Genomic DNA, 23550 nt, shown 5'->3' on the forward strand with positions numbered 1-23550 from the left:
AAGGTGACAAAAAAAAATGATTTTTTCATTTTGAGCTCTGTTAAATGAGACATGAGAAATGGTAGGAGCTCTACCCCTGCCAGTATTTAAAGACAGCATTGGAAAATCACCAAACAAACCTCCTGAAGGTCTGCACTGACAGGAATGGGACACTTATCCCACTAAGGTCTTTCTTCAGCTCTTTTGCTGTGCATCTCCAGTACAAATTAACTCTAGGCATTTCTGAGCTTGCCATCCTTCTAACATCAATCCTTTTGGAGCTGCACTTGGTCCCAAATGCCAACTCGGTCCCCCAGCCTGGACACCTCCACAGCATCTTATGATGAGTAGGAGCTCTTTCTGTAAACACAGTAATATGTTTGGCAGCTTGAACAGGCTGACTTAGGAGACCCAAAAGCCACCAGCTCCAAGAGTTTATTTGTCCCGGCTGCTCTACTGTGCTTTAAAGGTCAAATTTATTTTGAAAACACAGTAATCTGAGTCTTCACTGGTCTCTTCCCCCAGAGATCTGCTGGTACCAGTGCTGCCTGCTGGAGGCACACCCCATCTTAGTCAGACCATAAAGTAGCATGGAAGAAATCCTGCTCCCATCAACCAAAATAAATCCCCGGCCAAGAGTCATCAACGAAAGTTAATGCAAAGCTGGTGTAGGAAAAAGCAGAGAGGTCCAACAGCAGCAGCCTGGCTGGAGCAGCACTCCACACCCATGCAGTGTGCTGGGAGCCTCGGGACAGCCACACCAAATTCAGCACAACTGTGACAGCTGCTATCAGTCTGCCCATCAGAGGCCTCCTGCCCCAAAACACCCACAGGAAGGGCAAAGACCAAACTATATCCCTGCAGCAGCGATGAAACTTTATTTGCTCATCTCTGCACTTACAGGTTTTCTGGTTTTGCAGATTCAAGGCACCTTGCAGCTGGCAAAGCCACAGCCAGCCATGCTGGGGAGCATCTGTCCTCACCACTGCCACAACCCACCAGAAGGTCTGTACCTCTTTCAAGGACTCCAGCTTTAATCCTCACCATAGCAACTCAGCCTCTCCTTGCTCACCACGCAAACGGTGTCTAATAGAGAGCAGAGCTCATTTTACTCTGTAGCTGGATGCAGGTGAAGCTAAACCTGGCCAGATGGACCTGAGGAAATGGGCACTTGAGAAGGTGCTTGGGCTATCACAGCTGCCAGCTGGCCCCAGCATCTGTCCTGATCCTGGCTGAGCCCATGGGACAGATCATGTCAAGGGGGGCAGAGGATGCTCTTTAACTACAGCCCCCCTGCCTTTCCACACTCCTCTGACATGGCAGGAGCTTGCAAACACCTCTTGGCCAGCTTTGCTCCAGCACATCTCCCTTTCAACTGAGGTCCAAAAGCTGTAAGGCAGCTGGGAAGAAGGCAGTGGGTGAAGAGCCCAACAGAGTGGCTGCTGTGAACCACTAGAAAAGGCACTGGGTTTAAATGCTGGCTATGGTGGCATTAACTTTTAATGACTTGGGGACACAACAGAAGGGAACTAGCAGAGCCCAGGGGACTGAGCACAGCCCAGCCCAGCAAGGCAGCAACTCTGTAGCTCAGGGCAGAGCTCTCCAGCTTAGCAAAGGGATTAGTCCTCCATTCAAAACCTGCCTGGGAAGCAGCAAAGAGAGAACAATTTTCTTCTATGTGAAGAGAACATATTAATACAGCAGCAAGCATTGTATTCATTACAGGATTGCAGTTAATCTGGTGTCTGCTTTTATTCTGCTGTTGTTCTGCTCCTGTACTGCTTGCAGCAAGCAGGCTGGGACAAAGGCAGCTTGCAACAACAGTCCTCACAAACATCCACTGGGGCAGGGGATTTTGGGGTACATCTATGTGCAAACCTTGTCCTCTCCCAAAGCAGCTTGCCAGCCTCGGGATGGGTGCAGGGCTCTAGCAGAACCTGACCCACAAGATATTGAGCACTCTGCGCTCTGACAACATGACAGACCTACATATTTACCAGACTGAAAAAATGCTTTGCCTGGGATTTGCCTCTGTTGATTTTTGCCCTGGAGGGGCTCAGAGGACCACCTCGAAGAGGGGACATATCATCACCATCATCACCATCAGCTGCCTGAAATTCCTTCCTGTCTGTGCCCCTGGCCTGAGGCATTACCCAGTACAGGGAGAGACTGGTGTGCAGAGTAATAGAACTCTTGCTCGTGCAAATTAAGGGGGTGGATGCTCTCATAGTCCATTTACTGAAAATCCTTTTATCAGACATATTGGTGACCTCTTCAGAAAGCTAATTTAATGACCCTCAACATATGAACCCTTCAATGAGTCACTTGGGTGGAGTTCAGAGCAAGGCAGTAGGTGTCTTTTTGAAAAACCCCACCAAAAACCCCAAGAGATGGGGAAAAGCCCATTATTTTTTTGTGAACTTCTTCAATACAAGAACCAGGATCTAAAGCAAAAGCAAGCACTTCCTCCAGAGCACGTGGCCAGACTGAGCAGCTCAGGGACACCCAAAGTCAAAAGGTCAAATCCTGCAGCTGGATTTTAAATGGGGTGGATAATTTTAAGACTGATTGCATTTGTGGCTGGTATGTTAAGACAAGGGTAATGAAATCTTATCCTTCAGGGCACATATGGATCATTGCACAAGTCAGGCAGGCATCTGCCCCTCCCATGCAAGAGAAATTGTAATTGGCAGGGACTGTAAGACTGAAGTTGAAATTATGGATTAAATGGGACACAAATGGCACATGGGTGCAGGGATAGGGCAAATGGAGCTTTTCAGCTTCTTCTCAACTGTAACAGTCCACAGGAGCAAATAACGATAATGAACTTGACAGATGCTGGATTGCCCACCTCGACTGAATACAGCTGTCACCCCAGTCATGGGCTAACTCTGCTCAGTAGTTCCAGGGACCCCTTTAGGTTTGGAATTCCAAAGGTTTATTTATAGCAAGCCAGTTCTATTACCTTCACAAAAGCTGGCAACACTTGCTATGGTGGGCAGAGTGGCTGGAGGTGGTGACGCCAAAAGGATGGGCAGAGGGGCTTGACCAGTGTAACAAAACATTTGGGGTTACTGACTGGAGAGGTCAGCACGTGACCTTAAACCATGCTGAGAACAGTCCCTTGGGACCTGTCACCAGAAATCCTGCTGCTCCACCCAAAACCAGCTCAGCCCTGGCCAGTTACCTCCTCCAGCCTTCTCCTCTGCTCCTTCTGCTCCTCGATGCGCTTCTGCCGCTCGGCCAACAACTGCCGCTTGTGCTCCTCGTTCTCGCGCTGCTGCTGCTCCAGCTGCTGCCGGCGCAGCGCCTCCGAGCGCTCCTTGTTGGCCAGCTGCAGCCGCAGGAAATCCCGCCTCAGCGTCGACTCCCCGGGCAGGTTCAGGATGGAGCTGCACACAGGAGAAGCATCAGAGCAGATCCCCTCCCTGCAGCCTTGAGCCTCTTGCCCCTGCGTGGTTTTCCAGCGTGGCCCCTCTCCTCTCCATCCCAACAGCATCCGAACACCCGACAGAGCTCGGGCAGCAGTGGGTGGAGGGATGGGGGCCTGCAGGTGCCAGGGCAGGGTGAAAGAGCTTTGCTCATGGCTCATCGGTCATTTACTCACTGTAAATGGAAAGGTTTCCTTTACATTAAGTTTCTAACCAAAGCCTCTGGTGCTGCAGTGGCTGGCACACACTATATTTAGCTGTGCACAAAGCACATTTAGCATGAATCATTGCCAGCTATTAAAATACTATATTATCTCAGTGAAATAATGGAATAACCTGATACTAATTACAATGGCTCTGAAAAATGTCAGCAAAGAAAGTTCCAGCCCCACGGTGCTTGCAGCAGCACCTGGGAGGTTTCATGGTGAAAAATTACATGGGAACAGGGAATTAGTTACACTTGGATGTAAGGAACCACATTTTGAAGAATTTTTTAATTTCACCTCACATTTTTCCACATACCAATATCCACACTCCCATGACAGTACCATGTTGTGCTACAGATCCCACAGGCAATGGGGTTTGCTTCCCCAGCTTTTGGTTAAGGTGATCCAGAGCATCAGTTTATACCCACGCACCACCCAGCAGCGAGAATTTCCTCTGTTCTGCCAGGGAACAGGACTCTGTGCTCAGAATGTCCTTTTTCCATTTCCAGTTCATATGAGCCCATAATCCAAGTTGATTTTACACAGAGCTAAAAGGGATGTAAGGGCACAAATGAAATTCTGATTCTTACCTCGGCTCTCCAGAGTCATTTTCCTCCTCCTCCTCCTCACTTCCACTGTACTCGTACTCTGTCTCATCTAGGAACAGAATTGCTCATCAGTGCCCTTTGCTGGACTCATTTGTTTTTCCAGTGGCTGCAAACCCCCGAGCTCTGAAGGCAGAACAGCCAATTCTCTTTACCTTGCATGACCAAGAATAAGCAGCATTACTGCTCTGCATTTTGTGGTTTTAAGGCCAGGGAAACACCAGCACAGTGGGCAACAGCCCTGACAACCACAGCCCCTTGATGTAAAGATGGGAGTGTCCACAAAATAAGAGTTTATCCCCATATGACAGCGAGTGACCCCTTTCTTCAGGATGGTTCTGCAACAGGACGTGCAGCAGCAGCTATTGGAGCCACAGCCACAGGAAGGTGGAATTTAACCAAGGTTCTGAAGGCACCAGCTCCTCTTTCCCTAAACATATGCTCTTCCTATGCAAATCCATGTAATTTCCAGGCAATGAAGATATCTACATAAAAGCTCACTGCAATGTTGTGTTACATACTGCAATTTCTGTTGGGATATCATCTTTATCGGATGAAGGGAATTATAGTCAAAGAAAGGCTTGCATTTATCCAATTACTCTCCATCTCTAGGGTCCAACCTTCATTTGCCAGACTAAACACATTTAATACTTCACTGGGATCCCATTTTATTGTTTTGATTGTAGTGAAATCTATTACAAGGGGCTGGAAGGTACGCATGAAAAATTAATTCCGCTACCAATAAGAAGAGAAATAGCAACATATTAATTTGCTGGATTCTACAAATGAGCTTTCAAATTAAAATTCAGTTCACAAGCAGCTGAATACTTTAACAAGTTTCTTTTGCTATCTGATCTTTCTTGCAGAGGACTTTGATAGGGCCTGGAGAGTTCACTGAAAACATTCAGTTTAATAGGTTATTCCTAGTCAGTGGAATTGCTTTGGGGCAAGGGTCTTATCTGGATGTTCGTTTGCACAGCTCTGCTCATCGCTGGTGCTGCAGGGATGTCACGTAGATCAACACACTTGGCATGAAATATGTGAGCTGGGGAAAATTCAGCTTAGCAGCTTCACCCTCCCACACGCCAGCACAGATCTATGCAAACGTAAATTTTATACACACGCTTTAATGAATCAAAGCTTAGATGTTCCATGTGGAAATTACCACCTGGACTAAAAAAAGGCATCATTTTTCATTATGAAAAAAAAATATTTAAAAACACTGATTAACTCTAACGACAGTCACCTGTCTGCTTTGCATGAACACATTGTTTGGTTACAGGTATTTATTTCCATTTCAATGACTGATAGGAATCAAACCAAACAAAACAATCTGTCCCCAAACCACATGAAGGCTCTCACCTATTGAATATAACGAGATTGCAAACAAACTCAGCCATCTGAGTGAGGGGAACTGGTACTGAGACCATGGGCAACCCAGTCCTCTCTGTCTTCCCTCTTTTACCCATAAGCTTTACCTGCCTGGATGTGTCCTGGTCTGCCCTAGGAATCCCCAAGCACGTGGCAGAGGTCATGGGTTGCCCAGACAGGGATAACTGAGCACATGGCAGAGGTCAAGGACTGCTTCCTCTCCACTAACCCTCCTCTCTTCCCCACTGACCTTTCTCTCCTCTCTTCTTTTTAGTCCTGTCGATGTGGTCCTTGAGCTGGATGCGGACCTGCCTCTCGTTGGGCTGGTCTCGGATGAAGGGGTGCTTCATCAGCTGCTCCGTGGTTGGTCTCTGGCTGTGGTTCTTCACTAGGCAGCTCTCAATGAAGGACTGAAACTTTTTAGACCTGGTCAACAACAGGGAAGGAAGGCACAGAAATAACAGGTAATTCTCATGTTAGAAAGTGAAGAAGACTTGTTGGTGTTTGAGAAGATTTTTCTCAGTTCTCGCTCGTTATCCCAGGAAGCTGGGAACCATCAGTATGGCCAGAGAATCACCAAAGCAACACACCACCAACAGCACCCAAGAAAAGGCAAGGGAGTGTTCCTGCTCCCTTCCCTCTGAACCTGTGAAACTGCAGGTAGAAACGAGATACAACACACACAGATATAAACACAATGCCTGAGTGGACTGTTTCTCATATTTTATAGCACCCCAGGCAGTGTCTCAAGAGATGAATCTTTGTGAAGCTGAGTGGGACAAGCTAGGTTAAATTTCTTTTTTAGATTTAAGTTCCAACATTGCAGGGCTTGGTGGAGCTCAGGCAACCTTTGGGTGATGCTGCTGCCTGCAGCATTTCCCTGCTCTCACAGCAGCATCACAACCCAGCAGGGCTGGGGGGCCAGCAAGCCCCAGACCCCCTGATCCAAGAGACTGGGACAAGCTCTTTTGATAAAGATGGAAACAGAGCCTTGCCCACAAAGTTACAGTCAATCTCAGCAAAAACAGTTTCAGCCAAATCTTTAATAAACAAATTTGTCTTAGTCTCAAGTACTACATATCCAAAGTTTTCCTGGAACTAATTTCACCACATTATAAACTCAAGAGAACAGGGATTTTCAAGAAAGGAAAATGTTGACAGGCTACTGTCTATGTTGCTTTAGCAAATAAGAAAATGAATATAAATTAATGTCAGAAGCCAACAGATACTACAGAATTGCATTAGAAGTAAAACAATAAGCTTGCAGGGATTTTACTTTTAAGCTGTCAGACTAAAAGTGATTTATCTTTCAAGTGCTAATCCATACAAATTGAGATGCAAAAATAAAATATGCTACTGGATCCAGTTAAATCTTCCCTCCAGCTCTGCTAATGAGTAAATCTGCCTTCCCCACCTTGCCTTGAGAAATGCAGTGTTTCAATGCACCCAGAAGGCACAATCAATGTGATGCTCAAAAAAAAAATACACTTTTAAAATACGGTTCTCCCTTGTTGGTATGAAGCTGGAGAGACTCCAGTCCTGGATGTGTGGTCCAGAGTATGTGCAAATACAGTACAGATGAAGTAGCTGAAAAGTTATCCTCCTTTTAAAGTGATGGGATGGGGTCCCAGTGCCCTGTGATGCCCTAAGACACCTTTGCTACCTGAGCAGCTATGGTTAGGGATATCCCATCCATTTTCCAGCTCAGGCTGCTGCATTTCCCAAAATCTTCCTCTCTCAAACAAGCCAGCCTGTCCAGTGGCACAGTTCAGCTCTCACTGGAGCTGAAGACCAGAGCTTTCTCCCTGGCTCTGATCCAGGAGGACTCCAGCACACGTTTCATCCCCTCCCCAGGCCCAGGTCAGCCCACCTTCCTGAAATACATGTTCCTCCAGCTCCTGGGGTTTGCAAAGCTTAAATCAATGTTTGCAAAGCCTTTGCAGCTGCTTGGATGAAAAGTGGTACCACAGTGCAAATATCACCTCATTAACAAAGAGGTTTCATGTCTTTTACAATGCAGGGCTAGAGAAGGTTTATGGGAACAAAATCACTACAGTTTGAGTTCATTTTGCCTGCAAACAGGGGAAGAGGAAAATAAAGCTTCATTGCTGGCTGGCTTTAATTGGGAAAGAAAACGATACACCAAAGACTTTAATTTCATAGGAACACAGCACTGTTTCAAAAGCTAGTTTGAGGATTTAGCAAGCAACAAAATTATTTTCCTCTCTGCAATTTTTAATTGAGGGCAGGCTCCCATGCCAGTGTTCTCTCTTGGCTTTCCTGACTTACCCTCAAAGGGATTGGAGTCCCTTCACTACTTTTACACGCAAGGAAAAAATGGTCTGCCCATGTAGTGTACTTTTATTTATGTGTTGCTGTGCACAAAAGCAAGGACAAACTCAAGCTGAACCTTTCTCCATTTTGCTGTGCTCTTGTGACCTGTGGTTGTGAAAACCAGCCCAGTGACTGCCAGGAAGCCACCCCAAAAGCCTGGTCAAACATCTCCACTCTTCCTGGGATGGGCTTGCAGAATTCCAGGACTCATCCTGGCAAGGCCCAAAAACCTCCAGCTGAGAAATGAGCCAAGGACAGCAAATCTGCCCAGTGCCACATTGAAAACGCTGCAAAAATTTGCTTTCAAGGAGCTGGTTGAGCTTCACCTGGATCCTTTGGAGCTTTCCACTGCAACGACAGCTTGGAAGATGAATAGAGGTCTGAGCTGCCTGAGATACACATGTCCCAACTCTGATGGACACCAGGGATGCCTGCTTGATCATGGAAAGGGAGCAGAGGCCAGGCGAGCACCAAGCTGCCTCTGAAGCTGGACTTTTATTACACTATGGCTTCCCAGGAGATCTTCCATCAAAGCACCCAGGATGCCACCCCTGGCACAGGCAGGGCACAACTCTGGGCAGACCAAATGACCCCAGGCAGACCCCAGAGGATGTGCAAACCTGGGACAGCTGCCAGATGTGTGTGGGAAGGTGGTGCCCAGGAACATGCCATCTTGCATTAAGCACATCCTGCAATGGCAGGGCAGGGACTAAAATATGAATTCCATCCCAGCTCCATTTTTACCTTAAGGACACGGGGAAACATCCTGCTCAAAATCTGCTTTCATCAGCTCCCCTCTGCCTGGAGGCTGAGGGAGTCTTTGCTGAAAAAACAGCACTTTTGTATGAAAAATAAACTCTCAAGTCTCACAGTCCTTTTTGTGCTGTAGGAGTGAGGATAACAAAGGAGCAGACTGGTGATCTGGCAGAAAACAAGTACCTACGCTATTTTCTCAGCTGACTAATTGTATCCTCAAAAGGTCATGCAAAGAGAGCAAGAATATCTGACACCCTCTGCAGAGCCAGCTGGGAATGGTCCCTCTCCTCCTGGTTTGGTACTGGAGCAGCTGATGATCAGGCTGACAAAACTGAGATCCCTCCTGCCAAAGCCTGGGTGAGTTTTTAGGCTGGTCCTAAAAGCCCAACACCATGCATCCAAAGCAGAGGACTCCAAGTCCCTCTCTCTCCTCTGGCAGCAATAAAGTATTTGCTGCTCTTCCCCCAAGTGTCCTCAGTACATACCATGGGGTCTTCTCCTTTTTACTGGTGTGCAATCAATAAGATATTAAGCAAAATTTAAAGGATTAAGGCAAAGCTTCCCTCTGTGAGCCCAGCCCATCAGGGAACAAGGGGCAGTGCTGTCTCTCTAACATGTAGCAGATCTTTCCTGACTAAACCACTGCTGAACCTGGGGCAGGAAAACAGCACAAACCAAAGACAAGTGTTTTTAAGGACTCCACTTCCATCAATACAGAACATACAGTAACAAAACAACATCTGGCTGGGCTTCAGGAATATTTTTCCTGTGGGTTTTTATTGGCATGCCTCACTTTCTTTCCTTTTTTTTTTTTTTTCCCAAAACAGTGATCTATATTTTCCTGCAAAATTTTAAAATAAATCTCAAACAAAGCACAAATCTCTGCATTCCTGGGCCTTCAAGATAAACCATCCTCTTTTTTTTTTTTCTTTTGGCCTGGATACATGTTTCCACTTGAGAACGGAACCTGACTGGAATGAAAGTGGAGCCAAGCAAAGTGTAATCAGACTTCAGGCTGCACAAACTGCCCAGGAAAAGCCAGTTCTGCACTGTGAAATGGCAGGCTGAGTGTGTTGCTCTCTCTACATACCAAGGAAGGCCTCCATCCCACGGTGAATCCTTCAGAGCAAATTTCCTTTCCATGGAAGACCATAACCCAAACCTGCACTCACCAGGGTGATGCTGGAGACCATCACCAACCCCCAAAACTACACAAATATCAACACCATGTCCCCAGCGTGCCCAGCTGCAGAAAACGATTGCTCCAGAAATGTTTTTACAGTCCCTAAAGATGGAGACAGAAACTCACCACTTCTTTGATTTCAGCCTCGGGGCCGGGTTGCGGGGGATGAGGAAGAGGGCTCTCATGGGATGCATGTCACACAGAGCTGCAATTTGTAAGAAGAGGAATTAAATACAGCACAGACATCCAACTGGGAGATCCGAGCTTCCTCTGAGGCTGCCAGACCCTTGTGGCAGGATGACTGCAGCAACAACCCCCCAGAGACAACCCCCAGGTGAGGGCTGATGTCCCCATCCAAGGGCTGTGAGCTCAGGGTCAGATGTCCCCATCCAGGGGCTGTGAGTGTCCCCAGCACCACCAGGGTCACTGCAGGGGCTGTCTGGGGACATCTCTGCTCCTGCAGCTCCAGGTCCTCAGTACCTGCCAGGTGCTGACATCAATGGGCCAGAGCATGGGACAGTCATGCCATGTGGGATGATGCCCTGCTTTATTTACTTGCATTTTCCAGCAAGGACAGCCTGAGGATAACGCTGAAAACCGTGGCAGTGTGACCTGTGCAGGTGCACCCAGCTTGTCACTATCAGGGTCACACCAGCTCTGAGGTGTTTTACCTGCTTCCAGTCCTCCACCCCTTCTTCATCTGTGTTTTATTTGAGGAAACCATGTCCCAGAGTGCTCCAAGATGCATCAGGTGTCACATCAGGTGTCACACAGGTTTGCTCCCTGCCCACCTGCCCCCTGGCTGCCCTGGCAGCTTTGTCCCCACGGGTGCTGTGAGCTCCACCTCAGCAATCCCAGGGAAAACCTTGGGGTGGTGTTCCTTGCACAGAGCTGAGCTCTGGCTGGTGCTCAGCAAACCCCAGCATTTACAGCCCAGGGATAATGAAGAGAGGCTGACTCTACTCACGGGGAGCACCTTCGGCCATCTCGATGGCTGTTATCCCCAGAGACCACAAGTCACTCTGTGGAAGAAAGCAGAGGGACATTGCCAGTGCAAGGAGAAATGCACACATTTATTTACCCCGCTCCCAAGCCTCGCTCAGCCCTGAGTCTCCTGAAGGATCAGAGCAGAGACAATGCACCTCTCTGGGAAACTTTGATTTCATACCTCTAACACTCCTCCTTCCATCTTCTCCCTTGCCAACAGGAACACCCAAATCCCCAGCTGCCTGGCAGACAGCAGCAGGGAGCTGCCCTCCAGTGCCTGCTCCCCACCCCACCATCACTACCGAGCTGTGGCTGCACCCCTAGCCCTGACAATGAGCCCCAGTGATGGACTGGCTCTCCTGGCAGTGCAGGAGGCACAGGCTGGACGTGCCCAGTGAGAGAAGTGAGTACAACCCATCTGCTGGGCTGGGAACACGACTCAGACCAGTGCTGGTGCTTCTACCTAAGGCTAGAAGGGATGGACTCTGCCTTCCACCCTTCCTCTGGTACATCCAGCTCTCCCTTGCCCTGCTTTCTGCCATGTCCCTGCAGTCCCACTTCACTCTTCTCCTCTCCAGTTCAAGAGCAGCTCTTTCTAAACTGCCTCAAGCCTCTAAACCTACCATTTAGCTGTTGTTAGAAAGGTTGTTTTTCCCAGTAAAGAGTCCCAAAAGCCCAGCCAGAGCTAGAGAGAGCCTCTAGGAATCACAAGCACCTTTTCACATACACCCTCCAGGAAAGGCAACTTGGATTTCCAATTTCAGGGCACTTTTCCTCATTTTTAGCTCAAGTTCTCCCTCAACAAATGCTGTCCTTGCTACACATCTCTGTACCTGCTTAAAAATTCTCTCTCAAATCTTATTTTCAGCCCTTTCACAGCACAGTCTCATCCATTCTTTGTTTCTGGTCAGCTGGGATTTCTGCTGCATACTTAATTATCACAGTCTTTCCACATGATTCAGCACACATGACCCCTTCCCTCTGGGTTGCCACTGAACTCCTTCCAAATTCCTAATGTGTCTTTCCATATTGAGGTGCCCAGTATTATATGCAAGATGCCAAGTGATCTTAAAGCTGGAGGAATACAGAAAGGGATTATCATCTCTCTAAGTCTCCCAGAGAAAGCAGAAAACTCAGTGGGAAGCACACATTTTATAATGATCTGGAATTCAGGATTTTTTTTTTTTTTGAGTGGTTTTTATTTTTAAGACTGAAAAGCCTTTCAGCCCATCCAGCAAAGGGATGCTGTGCTAATGTATTTGCATTGCCTTGACTTGGGAAGGGAATCAGGCTCCCTTCTCCCCCTCCTTTTGATTCTAAGCTTATTGACAAGATATCTCTAAAGAAAAAAGGAAGACTGGCTGGGGGAAAAAACAACAAATAACCTCAACAATGGGGGGGTTCTATTTGTTCTTTTTTAAAGTGGTTTATTTATGTGAGGAGGTATTTACTGCCTCCTTCCATAGATTACACAGGCATCAATTTCTGGCTAAGAAAACAGTGAGATCAGAGGCTTTTTGTCCAAGAGATTAAGCCTGTGAGGATTCCTTTTCTCACCCTATAAATCTCTTTTTTTGTATTCAGTATTTTAAGCCAGTCAGCTAAACCTGAGAGCATCTGATTTGCATCCCTTTTAAAAGAAATAATTATCATTTACATCCTCTCCACCCTACTTCAAAGCAAGAGCATCAGGTGCAAGGATGTGATCCGGGGTATGGACTAGTGTCCAGTGGCTCCCACATCACCAGGAGCTCTGAAAGCACCCTGCATGGAGCATGTCAGCAGCAATCAGCTCCTGTTCCACACCCCCAGCCACGGGAAAATGGCCAGAGCCAACTTCAGAGATGCTCGCTGCGAGCATCTGATCCTCGGGGACAATAGAGGGATTCTGGTCCTGGAGCCTGTGCATCAGCCCATGGCATATTAAGTGCCCCAGTTATTCTGGCAGGAGGAAAATCCTCAGAGATTTCAGAGGGTAGCAGTAGCCTATGAAGATATCAGTCCTTTAAAAAAAATAGTAACAAAAAGCGGTGATTAATGAGAGCATTGCACAGGCAGCTGTCGGTGGAGAAGTGGTGAGAGCAGCCAGTGCAGGGTGCAGCCCCCTCATGAAGCACTGCCCTCAGCAGAGCTGAGGAAATGCTTGTTGTAACTGGTTAATCAAAGAGTAATAAGTAATTGGAGATTAAACTATCTCTACATGTCCTCATCATTAACAATTTCTGTAACCCAGAGTCTGAACTCATACTGGAGAGCTGCTCTCCAGAAAACTCTCAGTTCAAAAGTTGACTGATACACTTAAATGACTGCAATAGCAGAGCATCATTTGGCTTCTTTAAAATCATTCATTTCTCAAAAAAATTCTCTGAACAATCAGTAATTGCAGCTGAAATTGTATCACAGCGGTGGGCTGTGGCTCTGTTACATTGGAGTGTTCTACTTTTAGAAAGCAGCTCACACCAGAGGGTCTCAAAGTCCTTTTTGAACATCACCTTGTGACCTCTCAGCATGCACATGAACAGAAGTACAGCAAGCTTCACATGTGCCTGAGCTTCCCCCCTAGAGCTCATGTGGCAATGCCCTGCCCTCCTCTCTGGACACACTCAGTGGACCTTAGGAAGTTTGGAACTAGAAATTCAAGTTCCGGACACTTCAAAAAACCAAGGGACAAAAAATCAAGGGATATTTCTACAGATGTGTGTCCAGAAACTTGTAGTAAAGCAGTAACAGGATAAACTATAACAAGCTCTCCCTGCTTTAAACATCAGACCTCACTGTAGTTTGAATGGGCAGGTGGGACTCCCAACCTTCCTGTGGATCTGCTGCATGGCACAGGGCTCTGTGCCACATTGTAACTCAGCAGCGATGTTGTGCTGCCACCGATCCAAAAATAAACTTCAAACAGGCTGGGGAGACATGTGAAAAGTAGGTCAGCCCCCTAAACGTCTGATTGTGTGGCAGCCTTCACATCTCCCTGTGAATATCAGCCTGCAGGCCAGAGGATGTGATTTTACCCTTTCTAAACCTGACCTGACTCCTCTCCAGAGTAAATAGAGCAAATACAGCTTGTTTGACTGGAGTATTTAAATACACAGCACCAAAAAGCAGGGTAGCAGGTAGGAAGCCCAAGTGTGACACCTTTCTCCATGCAGGGAAAGACTCCTCACAGTAAATTCGGATACGTGAACAGCACAACAGAGATTCAGGTTGGACCTGAACTGGCATCCCAAAATCCCACAGCCAGGAAGCGGGAGGAGCCTGCAATGCCTGCCAATGTGTTTTTCAGTGCTGCAATGATATACTGAATTCCTGAGCAGGAAGATGCTCTTTAGGTACCTTGAAGTCGTAAGTGGCATCGGGATTCTCGTCGCAGGCGATGACCTCGGGGGCCATCCAGTAAGGCGTGCCAATGAAGGTGTTCCTCCTGCCCACCGTCCTGTCCAGCTGGGCGCTGACACCAAAATCCACTGGAGCAGGGAGACAACGGGGTATCATAAGGTCAGAGACAAACCTGAGCAACGCTCTGCTGCCGAGTGTAAAACATTGTGTTCATTCAGAACAACCCTGCACAGCCAGGAAAGGAGGACGTGGCTGAAGACATTCCTGTTTGAGCTCTGCTGGCATCAACAGAGGTCAGTCAAGGACAAACCTGATCATCTGATGTCCAGGTTTTGTATAAAACCCTGTGCCTTTTCCTCCTTGCCAGGAGGCAATGAAAAGAAATCACAGCTCCTCATACTAATGAGAAACAGGGTTAGCAACATGAATAAGCAGCAGCCTTTGTTCTATGCTTGCTCATTTGAATTGAAGCCTGCCAAATACTGATGGAAGCCTCATTTTTCTACCTAAATTCTTGCTGCAAATGGCAGAAATGCAAAAGACTTAAGGAACTAAGGACCAAGGACAAAGACCCATGGGAAATGTCAAGCAGAGAGCTGCAAAATGAAGCAAAAAATGATGAAATCAAACCAATGAGAGAATACTCTATGGTCCACTAACTGCACTTTGCACAGCACAATGGCTAGAGATTTGCCCTTGAGAATTTCCCCTTGGAGAGGAATCCTCACCAGCATCAAGCCCAACGAGCTGGTGGTGCCATCTGTTAAGACAGGGTTTTATTCTGCTGTAGAGGGAGAGAGGAGGCATGGGAAAACCAGGCTCTCACCACACATGACCAGTGTAAGGGATCTTCCATCACCAACATAAATTGATTGTGCAAAGACACCCTCAATAACATCAATACTGGATAAGTGAGGATGTGAACACATCATCTGCACTGATCTGCTGCCTTCCATATGATCTCCACACCAATGCCTGCTCCTCTCTGTGGTGACTAACAGAGTGCACAAAATTCAGAGTAGTTCTTGCAAATTAAACCCTTCCATCAGGTTAGCTTGGAAAAGGAGTCTGGATTAAGTCATGTTAAACTGAAAATGGATTATTCTCCAGGACACTGCTATGCAGCTGCGGAGGAACAGCCACTGACAACATTTGGCAGTGATCACAGGGCAATTTTCAATCCAGGGCATGAAAAATTGGTGTTGGTTGCTTAACCTGTACCTGGTGGCAGAGCTGTCTGAGCAGAAACACCACTGCAGGGGCATCTCTGCAAGCAGAACCTGGCCATCAACCCCTGGCAGTTTGAGGCACAGCACTCAGTCAACTCCCAAGGTCATGTATCAAAGCCAACATAACAAAACCCACAGAGGAGCTCTTGGTACCCATCCTCTTTCTTCAGGTCATGTATAAGCCAGTTTTGCTGCTCCTCCCCAGCCAGCCCACCTGCAGTTTCCAGGAGCTGTAACCCACTCTTACCTAGTTTCACTTCTGCATTTTCCGTCAGCAATACATTCTGTCCCTTGATGTCCCGATGAATTACTTTGTGCTGGTGTAGATGACTCAAGCCCTGGAGAATTCAGAGAAAGGTTAGAGGAACCCAAGTTCAAAGCATGTTATTTTCTGACATTCCTCCTCAACCAATTATGCTCCAGAAATGAAAGGCTCACAGTTGGAGTCAAGCACTTGAGAATGCTTTTGTTTATCACGTGCTCCAAACACTGTCCCATGTCCCATGCTGGGAGGACATGCCTGGTGAGGAGCCTGTCCGTTCTGTCGGGTTTTAACCCAATCTTTTACATTCCAGCAGGAACTTGTATTAACCCAAATTCTTCCATCACTCCAGACATGATTTCCCCCATGTGCTCCCTTGCCTCAGGGAGCCATTTCTGTGGCAGAAATAATAGACTGAGTTTGTCTCCTTTCTCCATTTCCATCATCCAGAAACTGAAGAAAACAATTATCTTGTTTTATTGGTCCAATAAACTGGATTTCAGTACACTGAGAAACTTGTATTAAAAAAACTACCATGCAAATACAGATGTTATAACTTGCACATATCCCTAATAAAGATATAGCTCAAGTGAAAAGCCTGTCTCAAAGGCCAAAGGTAAACAAGCTTTGCTGTTGTGCTGGTTTATTAGCTCATTAATTTCTTTTTGCAACCCACATTTTTATTTCATTAATTTATTATTTCAGTTTTAAAGCAAAATCCACCTAGACTGCCAGCTTAGGAAAAATATGGATTACTTCAAAAACTAATTTTGCACTAGGTTTGCATTTCACATTAAACATTGATATTTGAAGAAGAAAAGGATTTCTGCTATCACTTCTGGTAGTTATTAGTCATTTTATGCTTGTTACCTTGGGAAAACTGTGGAATAGATTACATCTGTATAGGAGTCCTTTTTTAAGCCACATTATACTTGGTTATAGGCACCTTTGAGCATTTGAGGCAAAACAAAAATTCCACAGGATTTTAATAAATCCTTTAACAATATGGGATTTAGCCTCCTGTTATAATTCCAACTGTCCATCACTGCCTGAACCAAGCTTGAGCCACATTCTGCAGTGTGAAGCTGGGAGCTTTCCCTCACCCCAAACCCCACAGAGGTCACCCAGCACCGCCCAATGTGTGGCCAAAATGCAACAGGTGACACCCAATGCTGGCCCCGGGACACGAGTCAAAGGCTGGGATGTGAGTCACTGCCAGGCACTATTTTAAGGAGCAGGCTCATGGAGCGCATACACTTAAAATAAACCCATGTAACTGTGACCTCCTGGCACTGAAAGCAGTGTCCTTACAAAAGCTGATGAGTTACAGTGCCAGCATCTTCTGCACATCACTCTGGTGTGGGCAGAGGCATTCAGGGTCAATGCAGAAATGCTGTGTCACCTCTGGACACCCATGGCAGCCTCAGTGTCAGTCACATCCATTTGGAGAGATCATTTTGCCTCATTTTCTTTCATAGAATCAAACAATTGTTTAGGTTGGAAAAGAACTTTAAGATCACAGAGTTCAACCATAACCCTGACAACTGCCAAGGCCACCACAAAACCATGCTCCTAAGTGGCACAGCCACATCCCTTTTAAATCCCCCCAGGGATGGGGATCCATCCTTCCCTGGACAGCCTGTTCCAGTGCTTAACAACCCCTCTGATGAAGAAATTTTTCCTAAATTTCCCCTAGTGCAACTTGAGGCCTTTTCCTCTCATCCTACCACTTGATGGCTCTTGTACAGGTTTCCTTCACATGTCAAATATTCCTGTTTTCTCTTGAACAAGTCTTCGGTTCATAGAGCAATAGATTTTAATGTAGGGCAACCATTCCAACCCCATCCTCTAATCTCAGCAATGCAAAATGCAGGAAAGTCTTTGCTGAAGCTGCCATCTCTCAGTACATGAAACTCTGGCATGGCCCATTTTAAGACATTTCAGTCAAACATTTACATCACGAGTATAAAAGCTGCAGCATCCTCATTAAACTCAGACATGTGGATTTAATAAAACATAGGATGCTTTTTAATCGTGAAGATTCTTCTTTCCACAGACTTTTTTAGTTAACAGAAAGGTGAGGACTAATAACGTAATTCTAACATAAATAAATCTTTGCCCTCTTATTACTAATAGGAGATTATACTTTTGTTGGAGGAAAAAGAGGGTTAAAATTCAGGCAACTAACAGAGCTAAAGGGCATAAAGCAGGGCTTATTTATTATGCATCATGCAGGCACATGAATCATTCACGCCTGCTGGCACCGCAGAGGCTCCAGCCCATGGCAGCACAGCATCCACGAAATCTGCGGAGCCAAAGGCTTCCCGTGTCCCCTGAGCACTGAACTGCCACATTCCCAACAACATTCAGCTCCCCCTGGACACGTACCCGCAAAATCTCTCTGCAGATGTAGGCAATCCACTCCTCCTTCAAGGTGTTCCCCTTCGTGTTCTTGATGAGGTCAGTGACGGAGCCCGCGCCGCAGAACTCCATCACCAGCTGCCAAAGGGAACAGGGATGTAATTAATGACATTAATGTCGTGCAGTGACACCACCAGCAGCATCCTGACACTGGCACTGCTTCTGTGGGGACCCCATGGTGCTACACAGAGCCACTGGAACATCATCTTGGACCTATCAGCTTGTAATCCATTTGGGGTTTGTTATAACATGAAACAATAAAACGCTGGAAGGCTTGAAAGGCTTGTGACCCTCCAGAAGATTGGAACCAAGAAACAGGAATCAGTCTAGCGCTGAAAATCAGTGGAGGAGATCAGAATCTCAAAACCCACCCCTACATGCCCTACTTTATACTTCTGATCAATGTTTAGTATCAACAGCAATAAAATGAAACTCTGCCTCTTGCATGCAAGTTCTTCAAATCTGAAAATACAAAGGCACTGAGGCAGATATTTGAAAGCTTCCTATGATTTAGGAACAAGGTGTACTTTTCAATTTTTATTTTTTATTTAACCAGACAACCTTTAGTTCTGACCATGTCTTTGAGCAGGAAAGCTCCTTTGAGGGGAAGGTTGCCAAGCAGTGTCAGGCTTCCCAGGAGAGAGCTGCTGTCCTGCAGCTCAGGCTGGTTCCAACATGACTGGCCACCACCACTTGTACCAAAGTGGTACGAGTTTCCAAAGTTTCAAAATATCAAATATAGAAGTGTAATGATCTAACCCAGCCCGAACTTAATCCTGTCATTGAACAACTGTGAAATAAACATTACAAAAATAGCATGGGATGTGAGTCTGCCTCCCTGGGATTTTGCAGTTCCCCAGGGTGTGCAGGAGCCATCAGCGTGCTCCAGAAAGTGAGTACAGCCCATGTGTGCAACAAGCCTCCTCCAAGGCCTGTGCAAGTGCCTTCCTCTCAGATGTGAAACCATGTTTTCCAATTAGATCTTCCTACTTGAAGATATTCCCTTGCCAGATTCTTCAATGTGCATGTTTCAAGTTTCTTATCACATGAGGCTTACATGGCATTTAACATTCTCCAAACAAGTGACATCACTATTAAAAGCACAGGCCAAGAAGAGAATTAAAACAGCAGAAGGGTTATTCCTGACCAAATTGCACAAATGCAGTGATTTAAGACTATCATAAATTATAATGATCATAAAATCCAGACACAGGACTGCCATAAACCTTCAGGCTAAATAAAATACTTGAGCAGACTATACCTTACTTGGCTTTGACCATGCTGCTATCTTTAGTTTTGATGTTAAGTTTCTCTTTTCTTCCTGAACTGGTGCTGAAAAATTCTTGGAATGCCCCTGTTAAGTCATGAAAGTGGCTTCAAGAAATGGAAGAAATGGCAGAAATGGATGAGTCACTGGCCAAAATTTGCCCCGTGCAAAAGCAAGGAATGCCCCTACAGCTCTTTCACGCCAGCAGCAGCCAAGCCATGCAGATGGGTCACTGACATGGCCTAACTCCTAGCTGCTCATTGCTCAGTGAATGCAGAAAAATGGAACAACTGGTTTCGAAGCTGCTTTTCCTCTCTTTCTTCCCTTTGGACCATTGACACGCGTGGAATATCAGCCTCTGCATGTGTGTCTGATTAAACATCTGGGATACTACAGCAGCAGATTCGGAAAGGAAAATCCTGGACAGCTGAGCCAGCCACAAACATCTTGCAATCCAAAATGCTGCCCTCTCCAGTCTTCTTCCATGGAAACTCTTCCACAGGCTCTCACCAGGGTTTGGAGCAAGAGGAGGAGGAAGGGCTTGCTATGCTGTGCATGGCAAACAAAATGCTTAAAAGAATATGGAAGAAATCCCATTAAAAGCACATAGTACATCCATTAATTTGCCACATTATCTTAATGGAGCTGGCAGTTTGCTTGGTCCTCTACCCTGCCCTTGATTTCCATAGAGCAAAGATTAACTTCACACCAGGAGGGGAATGATACAGCCACCTGCTGATGTATCCCAAATCTGTAACTGTGAAACCTCCTGGAGATTAAATTAACAGAGAAAAAAAGAAAAAGTCACAGAAGGGGTGTTTCCAACTCAGTTTTTAAAGACATGCATAGTCCCATAACATCCACAGGGAAATATCCAGCACTGGCAAATCTCTGCCAGCACCAAGGGGGCTGAGCACCATGAAAGCCTGAAAGTTCTGCCATGAATTCTCCAAGAAAACCAGCAGCAGAAAGGTGACAAGGCTACCTGAGGATCCTTGTCCCTGATGGAGAGCTGATGGGACACCTCCATTCCCATGTTTGGGTGGCTGCTGTGTGCAGCACTGGGATCCACTTTTGCTTTCATGGCTTCTCATGCTCCTCAGGTGGAAGGATGCTACAGAATTCCCAACCACAGCTCATACAGTGCAGCCTCCAAGGAGAGGAACCACAGATGATGGCAGGCCAAGGAGACACCCAACAGGCCAGGTGAGACCTAACCCACAGCACTGATGTCCTGCTGGGGGATGGAGACCAAGAACAATAAATGCACACTGGAGTGGGTACAGGAACATGACCGGGTCTTCTCCGAGGAGCTGAGGGCCCGTTCAGCCATGCAGAGAATGAATAATTATGGGCTATCTGTGTATTTTGCCAACAATAAGCACAGGCAAGCACCAGAGAGGGAGAAGAACAATGCAGATACTATCATAATATCAATTTAAGAACACTGTTCCATGTTTAAGCTGGAAACCAACAGTCTTCCAGGAGAAAAATTTAAATGAGCAGAAGTTCTTGCTGATTTTAGGGCAGAGCTTAATACACTCAGAAAAGGCTTCAAAGAGCACTTGGATACTAAAATACTTTCTCACCAGTCTCATACCTCTGGGTGAGTGTGTTGCCCTCACACACTTGCATCATTACCAATTTTCTTAAGGGATGAAGCCATGATGGAGTAAGACAATAAACTGGAAACGGATATTGAATTTATATTAACTATAATTAAAATTATCATCAAGATGGGCTAAAGGTAAGATCAACTTGAGAAATTTAATTTGCAAGGACGTTTATTGAAGAAGTATTTTTAAATACAGTTCATTTAGCATTTACTTAGCTCTTCATACCAGAGTGACAGCAAACTTCATAAGCAAGGCAATTCAGAAGCTGCAGCTGTAAATCTCTGTGTCCTGCTGTCTCATGAATTTTTTGTTTAAAGAGCCTTTTCAGATTTCAAATCAACCACTACTTTCCTCTGTTTAGGAATGGCAAGACCTCTGCTCCAATCACTGCTGGAAGAGCTCAAACCTGAGCATCTCCAGAACACTGACTCCAATTCATCTTGCAGTGAACTGCTCCAGCTTGTCCAGAGGAACTCTCCCAAATTAAATACTTTATTACACAAGACAAATCCTTCTGTGCTCCTATGCCTCAGCTCGGGAACAATTTGACTTCTTTGAAGTTACAGAAAACAAGCACACAACACCCTCAGACTAAATGCTGCTGGAAATCAATCGTTCTGCTGTGTTCGTAAACAGAACCTGGGTGCAACATGGTCCCATATGCCCAGGCCACTCAAGTTTCTCATCCCACCCCTCAGCCTGGCTCCCATGCAGAGGAGTCCCTCATGCCCCACATTTTGGCACCTGGAGGCAGTGAGGGAGCATCAGAAACACAGAGACCTTCCCTTGGTGGATCAGCAGAAAAGCTGATGCCCATTTCAGAAACAGAAACAGCAATCCAATGGGTGTTAAGCAGCAACTAAAATATTCAGCAGTGAGACAAGGCCAGGTTTTCATTGTTTCTGCTGGTGCTGGGCTGGGACCAGGCTGACACTGCAGCCGCACACCCAGGTGGGAGCACGGGGGCCAGCTCTGCTCTGCTCTCTCCTCTCCAGCAGCAGCATCCCAGTGCTCTCACACGAGTTCCTCAATAAATGACTTGCCTGCACCTCCCTGGATGTCAAGCCCAGCCAAGCAAGCCATACCCCTTGGGGAGGCAGCAGGCAGCTGACACCATGGGTCCTGAGCAGGCTGATGTCTTTGGGTTAGGGATGGCAGCAAAAGGAGCTGGGCTCACAGTCCTGCAGTGTTTACAGCACTGACATTGCTTTGAAGAGCAGTCAGAGTTAAATAGTGCTGGATTACTCTGCCAAACAGCAGAAGAAATCTGCTCTGGAAAACCTGAGCTCTTGGTCAGGGGCCAGAGGAGCAGCCCTGATCCTTCCACACTCCCCTGGGACTGCAGAGCTTGGAGAGACTAAAGAGAGATAGAGCTCAACCAAAAACTGACTCCTCTCAAATGTTTCATGATCTAATTTCTGTAATGCAAAGAATCAGCAACTGCCCAAAAATATTTTTCAGGATACATAAGCAGATTAAGAGCAGTCCTGCTCAGAGCTGCACAGGTGTAACCCAGTGCTTTGACAGCTCATGCTCGATTTTCAATAGCCTTGCTGCCCCCGTTTCTGCTCTCCAGATCCCTGGTGTGACTCTGTTCACATCACCCTAAAGCAATTCAGTGGGGCCCTAGAGCTCAACGGAGTGAAACAACACATTGCAACTACACAGTCACAGCCCTGAGCACTGCACAGCTGCAGCAGTGCCACCCTGACCGAGGGGCTGTTCCCACATCACCCTCATTCCTTTTTCCCCTCACACTGCCCTAGATTATCTGCTGCAGAGGACACCCCAGAGGCCACCTCACCACGTGGGTATCTGGCAACCTGCCTATTAGCAATTTGTTCCCCCTTGGTGACAGATGCAGCTGCGGGCAGGGTTGCCATGGCAGCCCATCCATCAAAGCCAGCGCTGGCCCTGGGGACCCTGCGGGCTCTGCCCTGCCCTGGGTGGGCTCTGGGTTGCTGCCAGCCTTTGCTCAGCCCCCACACTCTGCACAGCCCCTGTGCCCGCTGCACATGGTGGGAGGGCTGCTCTGTCCATGGCCTCAGTGCACAGGGGACAGCAAGGGCAGATGACAAGTGTCCAGCTGAGTGGCACCTCCACCACCCTACACACGGGCACAGCGTATGGGGGCACAGCACCTGCAGCTTCCAGCAGTGCTCAGGGCAGGGGTCCTTTGGGATGGGATCACCTCCCCCACCCAGCTCACACTTGTTAATGAATGCCTCACCTCCCACCACTTAAAAAAACACCCACCCACCCCAAAAATATCTCAACAACCTCTCTGTGTTATGCACAGCCAGGTATCCCATAGCTTAGATTTGAGAAGAGCAAGGGGAATTGAATGAGTTTAACTCTGAGAAGCAGCAGTTTACTGATTATCTGGATCCTCACATCCCCCGGGAATTTCCCCAGTTTCTGCAGGCCACCCTCACCCTGTCCCCTTGCACCAGAGCAGGACCCCCTTGCCTCAGCTAGAGAGATGCACAAGCCCTCCCCAAGGCTCACAGCACCCCAGAATGCAACACATTATCCAACACAAGAATAAATCTACCTCATATTTT

General features: G+C 46.8%; 1 protein-coding gene across 6 annotated transcripts in view; it reads right to left on the reverse strand.

Annotated features, from left to right (window-relative positions):
* TNIK (TRAF2 and NCK interacting kinase) overlaps positions 1–23550 on the reverse strand; it is a 153773-nt gene that overhangs the window by 43180 nt on the left and 87043 nt on the right. For all 6 annotated transcript variants that reach the window (XM_053951167.1, XM_053951166.1, XM_053951169.1 and 3 more), the window contains exons 5-12: positions 18071–18181; positions 15668–15758; positions 14189–14319; positions 10833–10887; positions 9992–10070; positions 5843–6018; positions 4207–4273; positions 3167–3371 (exon numbers count right to left, since the gene is read on the reverse strand). In XM_053951167.1, coding sequence (XP_053807142.1) covers positions 3167–3371; positions 4207–4273; positions 5843–6018; positions 9992–10070; positions 10833–10887; positions 14189–14319; positions 15668–15758; positions 18071–18181 — 915 coding nt within the window. The remainder of the gene's footprint in view (positions 1–3166; positions 3372–4206; positions 4274–5842; positions 6019–9991; positions 10071–10832; positions 10888–14188; positions 14320–15667; positions 15759–18070; positions 18182–23550) is intronic.

Source organism: Vidua chalybeata, chromosome 10 (assembly GCF_026979565.1).
Source record: "Vidua chalybeata isolate OUT-0048 chromosome 10, bVidCha1 merged haplotype, whole genome shotgun sequence".
In the NCBI taxonomy this organism is placed as follows: domain Eukaryota; kingdom Metazoa; phylum Chordata; class Aves; order Passeriformes; family Viduidae; genus Vidua; species Vidua chalybeata.